This window comes from Heteronotia binoei, chromosome 6 (genome assembly GCF_032191835.1).
Source record: "Heteronotia binoei isolate CCM8104 ecotype False Entrance Well chromosome 6, APGP_CSIRO_Hbin_v1, whole genome shotgun sequence".
In the NCBI taxonomy this organism is placed as follows: domain Eukaryota; kingdom Metazoa; phylum Chordata; class Lepidosauria; order Squamata; family Gekkonidae; genus Heteronotia; species Heteronotia binoei.
The window spans coordinates 143,690,860-143,699,554 of NC_083228.1; the positions used below are offsets into that span (position 1 = coordinate 143,690,860).

General features: G+C 47.6%; 1 protein-coding gene across 1 annotated transcript; it reads left to right on the plus strand.

The window, feature by feature from the left end:
* Window positions 1-2,986: 2,986 nt before the first annotated feature.
* LOC132574495 (receptor-transporting protein 1-like) lies at window positions 2,987-7,812 on the plus strand. Its single transcript, XM_060242850.1, has 2 exons — window positions 2,987-3,184; window positions 7,135-7,812. Exons 1-2 carry the CDS (start codon window positions 3,024-3,026, stop codon window positions 7,664-7,666), a joined length of 693 nt encoding a protein of 230 aa, XP_060098833.1. The 5' UTR covers window positions 2,987-3,023; the 3' UTR covers window positions 7,667-7,812.
* Window positions 7,813-8,695: the final 883 nt, after the last annotated feature.

Here is an 8,695-nt window from a genome sequence, read left to right on the forward strand (position 1 = left end):
TACTCAAGCACCAAGCATATTTTCATAGCAAAGCATAATTCTGTAGTCTAAGTCTACATCCTATTAGGCTACATTTTCCCAGTTAGAGTTGAGAGTCTTAAGTCCCAAGTCCCATTTAGTTTGGGCATGACCAGCATAGAGACACTCTCCTGTCTCTAGTGCAGATCAGCCTCTTGGATCGACCAGTAGAGACGCCTCACATGCAGGCAATCCAAAAAACTCATATCAGTATCACTATCTTATCTGATTTATCTGCGTCAACTGCGTTCCAAAATCTCCAGCTGCAGTTACAGAGGGCCAGTTATATTACTTCTTGCTTATACCATATAAGGACATTCCTGTTCTGAGACAGCTATTCACCTTTCACAAATAAGAACATAAGAGAAGCCATGTTGGATCAGGCCAATGGCCTCTCCAGTCCAAAACTCTGTGTCACATAAGAGAAGCCATGTTGGATCAGGCCAGTGGCCCCTCCAGTCCAACACTCTGTGCCACATAAGAACATAAGAGAAGCGATGTTGGATCAGACCAATGGCCCATCCAGTCCAACACTCTGTATCACATAAGAACATAAGAGAAGCCATGTTGGATCAGGCCAGTGGCCCCTCCAGTCCAACACTCTGTGCCACATAAGAACATAAGAGAAGCGATGTTGGATCAGACCAATGGCCCATCCAGTCCAACACTCTGTGTCACATAAGAACATAAGAGAAGCGATGTTGGATCAGACCAATGGCCCATCCAGTCCAACACTCTGTGTCACATAAGAACATAAGAGAAGCCATGTTGGATCAGGTTAATGGTCCTTGAAATCCAACACTCTGTGTCACATAAGAACATAAGAGAAGCCCTGTTGGATCAGGCAAATGGCCCATCCAGTCCAACATTCTGTGTCACATAAGAACGTAAGTGAAGCCATGTTGGATCAGGCCAATGGCCCATCCAGTACAACACTTTGTGTCGCATAAGAGAAGCCATGTTGGATCTGACCAATGGCCCATCCAGACCAACACTCTGTGTCAATAAGAACATAAGAGAAGTCATGTTGGATCTGACCAATGGCCCAACCTGTCCAACACTCTGTGTCCCATAAGAATATAAGAGAAGCCCTGTTGGATCAGGCCAATGGCCTATCCAGTTCAACACTCTGTGTCACATAAGAACATAATTGAAGCTATGTTGGATCAGGCCAATGGCCCCTCCAGTCCAACGCTCTGTGTCACATAAGAACATAAGAGAAGCTATGTTGGATCAGGCCAATGGCCCACCCAGTCCAACACTGTGTCACACAGTAGCCAAAAAAACCAAGTGCTATCAGGAGGTTCACCAGTGGGGCTAGAATCCCTCCCAGATGGATTGAGATGCATCTAATGAAGAGAGCTGTATTTCTCACATGCTTATGCTGCAATAAATTTTGTTAGTCTTAAAGGCGCTACTGCACTCTTTTACTATTTTTGCAGCAACAGTCTAACACAACTAATTCCTCTGGATCCATTTTTCTTGGCCATCAGTTAGTCTCCAGGAGACTGGGAGATGGTTTAAAAGGGCATAAACATCTTCAAAGATCAACGAATATTCTAATACAAACTTGACACAAGTAACTGAACCACAAAAAAGTAGACACAAATGTTTTCAGGAATAAATTAAAAAAAATTACTTCCCCTGTAGACTGAATAATTGGATACGCCGAAAGCATACTGTAATAGACTCAGGCATTTATCCTGGAATCTGGGAACAGCCTTGCAATGATTGGCTGGGATGCAGCCATGGTAACTAAAACGTAGTGAATTGAAGAGGCTTGCAGAAGAGAAAACGCCTCAGAGTTTTTAATTTTGGAACTGGAGCTTGTGAATTGGAGTGGAGTAGAGACTGGGTATTGAAGCGGAAGAGTTGCTGTGTGAAGCAACTGGACTAGGAGCTGAGAACAGCCAGTGGGGCTGAGTTCCTTGGGAGACAGAAGTAAATAAACCCTTCTGTCAGTGAGAGAGTTTCTGGTCGGAAGGGGGGGGGGTCACAGTCAGGCACCTTCTGTGAGGCAAAACTCTCTGTGGGGTTCTGTCAGCACAACAGGGCAGACTCCTAGTTTAAACTGAGAACACGCACAGTCTGAAAGGAGGACTGGATTCTGGTGGGTAGAAGAGAACCCCAAGATTCAGACTAGGAATCTAGCTGCGTGGGTCACACAGGACTGAGGGGCTGGAAATCAACTCTCAGAGGTGTGAGTCCTGTATGTTAGTGTGTATGTCCATGAGGGAAAAGTTACCTGGCACAAGTTAGGAGTCCTCAATGTGTGTGGAAAAGAGTGAACGTCAGTTTATTATTTTTATGATTTGTGAAGCCTGAGAACAGAGCTAGACCATCAACTCTGCAAAGTGTTCCTAGTGCCAAGAAGGCACTGCCAGCCTGTCCAAAGTTTTTCAATATATCTAAAGCTTGCCTGCTTGGTAGTTTAAAAATCTTCTGCCAGTGTGATATGTTTTTATATTAGTATCTCAGCCTGACAAACCTCTACTGTTTAGTGATTGGTTATTTTGCCAACTACCTGCCTGCCAGCTGATTTGTTTTTAATACAGCCAATTAATATTATTTTAATCCCTCTCCCTTGCCTTTTGTGAACCAATAAATATTCTTTTGTGGTTTTTGATATTTAAAAACGTCTGGGGCCTATTTTTTATACTTCTGACAGGATTTCTGTGGGGGTGCCTGAGGTACTGAGGGAAGGCGACAGGGAAAAATCCTTAGCAGTCACCCTCCCAAGCTGACCCCGAGCGGTTCCTCACACATACATTTAAGAGACGCAAGCTCTCTTCCTGTTTCATCTCAGCTAGTGGAGAACGTTCACTTTCGTTTCCCAAACTTATTGGAGCTCTTTGTGGGAGGGCAGGCAAGAAAGGGCTTCTCCAGTTTCCTGGCAGGGTGACAGTTCTTTGACTGTAAGAAACGTCACCTGTTGATTCTTCCAACAGCAACCTCTGAAAAGTTAAGCTTTCTTTATTAGCAGCTAACAAAAGTGGGGCAGAGAAATGAGGAAGCTGAACATGGACGACTGGCGAAGGATCTTTCAGGGGCAGATCCGAGAGGCGAAACCAAACCATGTCTGGAGCCTGAAGATGGATCAGCAGCTCGATTACAAACGCTTGCAATCTGGATGGGCTCAAGCGTTACAGGAACATGCCCACGCAAGGTAACGAATCCACTGCTATGGAAGTGGGTTGCTGCTGATTTTGCAAAAGAAAGAATGTTGCAGCAGTGGTCTTAAACGCCCGCCACCTGTTTGGGGGTGGTTACAGATAGGCAGGGCTTGTTTTGAGCAGAAACGCACAGGAACGCAGTTCCAGGTGGCTTGACATTGGGGTGTGTGGTCTAATATGCAAATGAGTTCCTGCCGGGCTTTTTCTACCCCAAAAGCTTTGCAGACAGGGATGCTGCCATCCTCCAGGGGGGACCTGGGCATTCCTCAGAGTTACAGCTGATCTCCAAAATTCGGAGATCAGTTCCCTTGGAGAAAATGGCTGCTTTGGAGGGTGGATCTAAGGCATGGTACCCCACCGAGGTCCCTGTTTCAGCCAGGCTCCACCCTTGAATCTCCAGAATTTTTCCAACCTGGATTTGGCAACCCTCCCCTCTCATCCCCCCAACTCCCCTCATCAACCCAAGTTACGTGTTTCATATTTTTTCTAGAATTCACCTCCTCATTTTCAAGGTGATCTCCTGCTTACATTAAACATAATGCAAAAATAGGGTTGCCAAGTCCAATTCAAGAAATATCTGAGGACTTTGGGTGTGGAGCCAGGAGACTTTGGGGGTGGAGCCAGGAGACATTAGGGGTGGAGCCAGGAGCAAGGGTGTGACTAGCATCATTGAACTCCAAAGGGAGTTCTGGCCATTACATTTAAAGGGACCGCACACCTTTTAATGCCTTCCTTCCATAGGAAATAATGAAGGATAGGGGCACCTTTTGGGGTTCATAGAATTGGACCCCCTGGTCCAATATTGTTGAAACTTGGGGGGTATTTTGGGGAGAGGCACTGGATGCTATACTGAATATTTGGTGCAAAATAGCCCTCCCCCAGAGCCCCAGATACCTGCGGATCAATTCTCCATTATTTCCTATGGAAATTAGACTCCATACAGAATAACAGAGTTCCCAGCAGACATTTCCCTCCTCTCCCCCTGCTTTCTGATGACCCTGAGGTGGGGGGAGGGGTCCCCTGCCCCCACCTGGGGATTGGCAACCCTATGCAAAAAAGGGAGACTTTTGGGGAGTGTAGTAGCTAGCCTGTAACAAAATTAAAATCCAAGAGACTTTAGAAGAAGAAGAATTGCAGATTTATACCCTGCCCTTCTCTCTGAATCACAGTTTCAGAGTGGCTCACAATCTCCTCTATCTTCTTCCCCCACAACAGACACCCTGTGATGTAGGTGGGGCTGAGAGAGCTCTGACGGAAGCTGCCCTTTCAACAACAGCTCTGAGAGAGCTATGGCTGACCCAAGGCCATTCCAGCAGTTGCAAGTGAAGGAGTGGGGAATCAAACCTGGTTCTCCCAGATAAGAGTCTGCACACTGAACCACTAACATGTTTTATCATATGTTGTACTCTGCCCTAAGCCCTATGGGGAATGGGCGGAATAGAAATATACTAAAATCAATCAATCAATAAATAGCATTTTTATGCTCCACTTGCGTTACTTAATTCATAGAATCACAAGAGTTGGCAGGGGCCATAGAGGCCATCTAGTCCAACCCCCTGCTCAGTGCAGGATCAGCCTAAAGCAAGGGTGTCAAACATGCAGCCTAGGGGCTGGATCAGGCCCCTGCAGGGGTTTTATCTGGCCTGCAAGCAAATAAAAAGTAGGTTTGCAACTTACAGATACACATCTGAACAACACCCGAACAGCATACTCAAGATTGCTGCATTGGAGACATTGTCTCCAGTTTTTGATGCAATCATTCAGAGCAAGAGGTTACATCAGTAATGCTGTCCAGCCATCTCCTCTTTTGCCGTCCCCTTCTTCTTTTGCCTTCTGTCTTTCCCAGCATCAGGGTCTTCTCCAGGGAGTGCTCCCTTTTCATTGGGTGGCCAAAGTCTTTGAGCTTCAGCTTCAGCAGCTGACCTTCCAGGAAACAGTCTGGGTTGATTTCCCTTAGGACTGACTGACTGGATCTTCTTGCAGTCCAAGGGACTCTCAAGTCTTCTCCAGTGAGGGCTCCCTTCTCATTTGGTGGCCAAAGTGTTTGAGCTTCAGCTTCAGCGTCTGACCTTCCAGGGAACAGTCTGGGTTGATTTCCCTTAGGACTGACTGATTAGACCTTCTTGCAGTCCAAGGGACTCTCAAAGTTCTTCTCCAGGGAGGGCTCCCTTCTCATTGGGTGGCCAAAGGGTTTGAGCTTCAGCTTCAGCATCTGACCTTCCAGGGAACAGTCGGGGTTGATTTCCCTTAGGACTGACTGATTAGACCTTCTTGCAGTCCAAGAGACTCTCAAGAGTCTTCTCCAGCATGACATACATTTCCTGGCCTGACAAGGTCTCCTTTATGTCAGATCTGGCCCTCATGAGTTCAACATCCCTGGCCTAAAGCATCTCTGAGAACTGTTTGTCCAGCTGCTCCTTAAAGACTGCCAGTGGGGGGGGGTCTCACCACCTCTTGAAGTAGCTGGTTCCACTGTTGAATATGTTTATGTTCCTGTTGTTTCCTGCTCCCAGCCTGCTTTGCAGGGAGAGCAGCCTAGCAATGGAATAAAATACATAATCAATAAATTTACCCCACTGAAATCCCTCCCCACCCTTCACAGACACCCCCCCCCCCCAAAAAAAAAATCTTCAGGTATCTCCCAACCTGGAGATGGCAGCCCTCTGTGCAGGTGTGTCTGTCCCCAGTTCCAATCGGGATCTTGCCCCGAGGGAAGGAGGGCTTTAAGCCTTCCACACTATCCCGCTTTCCTGACCTGAAGTTGGCCCAGGAAGTGTCAAGGCCTACCATGAAGCCACAGTTTGAACCTGTACAATGATCTGGGTATGATAGGGGTGCCAACTTTTGGTTGGGCAACTCCTGGAGGTTTGGGGGTGGGGGAAATAGTCCATCTCACAGGAACCAACCCTAAGGTGTACAGATTCCACCTACAGTGGAATTCGTACCTCAACTCCTGAAACATTCAGGAGGGGAGGGACGGTGGTTCAGTGGTAGAGCATCTGCTTGGTAAGCAGAAGGTCCCAGGTTCAATCCCGGGCATCTCCAACTCAAAGGGTCCAGGCAAATAGGTATGAAAAACCTCAGCTTGAGACCCTGGAGAGCCGCTGCCAGTCTGAGTAGACAAGACTGACTTTGATGGACCGAGGGTCTGATTCAGTAGAAGGCAGCTTCATATGTTCATATGTTCAAGGAAGGAAGGGACGGTGGCTCAGTGGTAGAGCATCTGCTTGGTAAGCAGAAGGTCCCAGGTTCAATCCCGGGCATCTCCAACTCAAAGGGTCCAGGCAAATAGGTATGAAAAACCTCAGCTTGAGACCCTGGAGAGCCGCTGCCAGTCTGAGTAGACAAGACTGACTTTGATGGACCGAGGGTCTGATTCAGTAGAAGGCAGCTTCATATGTTCATATGTTCAAGGAAGGAAGGGACGGTGGCTCAGTGGTAGAGCATCTGCTTGGTAAGCAGAAGGTCCCAGGTTCAATCCCGGCCATCTCCAACTCAAAGGGTCCAGGCAAATAGGTATGAAAAACCTCAGCTTGAGACCCTGGAGAGCCGCTGCCAGTCTGAGTAGACAAGACTGACTTTGATGGACCCAAGAGGGTCTGATTCAGTAGAAGGCAGATTCATATGTTCATATATATATGTTTATTCTCAAGAATTTTACCAGAGCAGTTCTTTCTCTGTCTCTTCTCATATAGCCTCAGTTTACCTCAGAGATAGAAAGCGGTCCCTTTGTAGAAAGCACAATTACAACTCTTATGCTCATGTGACTCCACAGAACGTTATTCTTCCTGTGGAAAGAATGCGGAAAATGAGTTCCGGAGCATAAACTTCCAATAAATGGTATAAAAATAAACAGTCACTGTCCAGAATAACGCTTGAAGGAGGATTGGCTTGCCCTTGCTCATACGAAGATTCTTTTTTCCCCTTTCTTCTCCCCTATTAGCTTTAGGTGTTCACAATGCTACCATAGCTGGGCCTCGCATCAGGTTGTCATCCTGTTCCTTATGTGCCAGGATCAATCTTATCACCAAGGATGGGTCTGGATGAAGGTCTTCAGACAGCAATGTGATAAGTGTACTCCAGAGAAGTATGAAGAGCCACAATTCACTAAGACAGATGTTGACAACATCATAAGACGCTTGATCCTTGACATAAGGGAGAAATGCTACAGAGAGCGTGACGACCGCAGCGAGCTCTCTGAGGTGGTATGGGAGCACACTGGACCACATAAACCTCGGTATTGTGAAGCCTGCAAGCTGGGAATCCACAAATGGCGTCGTCAGAGTCCTAAAGCCGCACAGCATCATGGGAAGGCCAAAAGCGCAAAGCATTCTAGGAACACTGAAGAGAAAAAGACATCGCCTCAGCCACCCACGGACTCCACAAGTCCTGCTATGTCTTGTGTTGGTTGCTTTTGCCTAATTGTGATATTCATTTTAATTTTTATTGCCTTTCTTAGCTACTGGGTAAGCTAAAGCAAATTCAAGAATATGTTATCAGAGATATGACCTTCTTGCTTGATATGCTCTGCTTGTCCAAGTCCCATAAATGTTGAACTCTTGTTACAAGCTTTTGTATCGTCTAAAACTGCACGTGCCATAAAAACAATCTTGGAAGGAAACAGCTTCCTTTGTAATCACTACTTGAGTTCTTTGCTATCTGAATAAAATTTCACTCACCCAAATATGGAATAAGAAACTGTGGTCCACCTAGTCCAGCATCCTGCCTCACACAGTGGCCCACCAGTTCCTCTGGAGGGCCAACAACAGGGCAGAGAGGGTGAGGCCTTCATGAGAACATCAGGAGAGCCCTGCTGGGTCAGACCAGTGAGGGTCCATCTAGTCCAGCATCCTGTCTCACACAGTGGCCAACCAGTTCCTCTGGAGGGACAACAACAGGGCAGAGAGGGTGAGGCCTTCATGAGAACATCAGAAGAGCCCTGCTGGATCAGACCAGTGAGGGTCCATCTAGTCCAGCATCCTGCCTCACACAGTGGCCCACCAGTTCCTCTGGAGGGCCAACAACAGGGCAGAGAGGGTGAGGCCTTCATGAGAACATCAGGAGATCCCTGCTGGATCAGACCAGTGAGGGTCCATCTAGTCCAGCATCCTGCCTCACACAGTGGCCCACCAGTTCCTCTGGAGGGCCAACAACAGGGCAGAGAGGGTGAGGCCTTCATGAGAACATCAGGAGAGCCCTGCTGGATCAGACCAGTGAGGGTCCATCTAGTCCAGCATCCTGTCTCACACAGTGGCCGACCAGTTCCTCTGGAGGGCCAACAACAGGGCAGAGAGGGTGAGGCCTTCATGAGAACATCAGGAGAGCCCTGCTGGATCAGACCAGTGAGGGTCCATCTAGTCCAGCATCCTGTCTCACACAGTGGCCAACCAGTTCCTCTGGAGGGCCAACAACAGGGCAGAGAGGGTGAGGCCTTCATGAGAACATCAGAAGAGCCCTGCTGGATCAGACCAGTGAGGGTCCATCTAGTCCAGCATCCTGCCTCA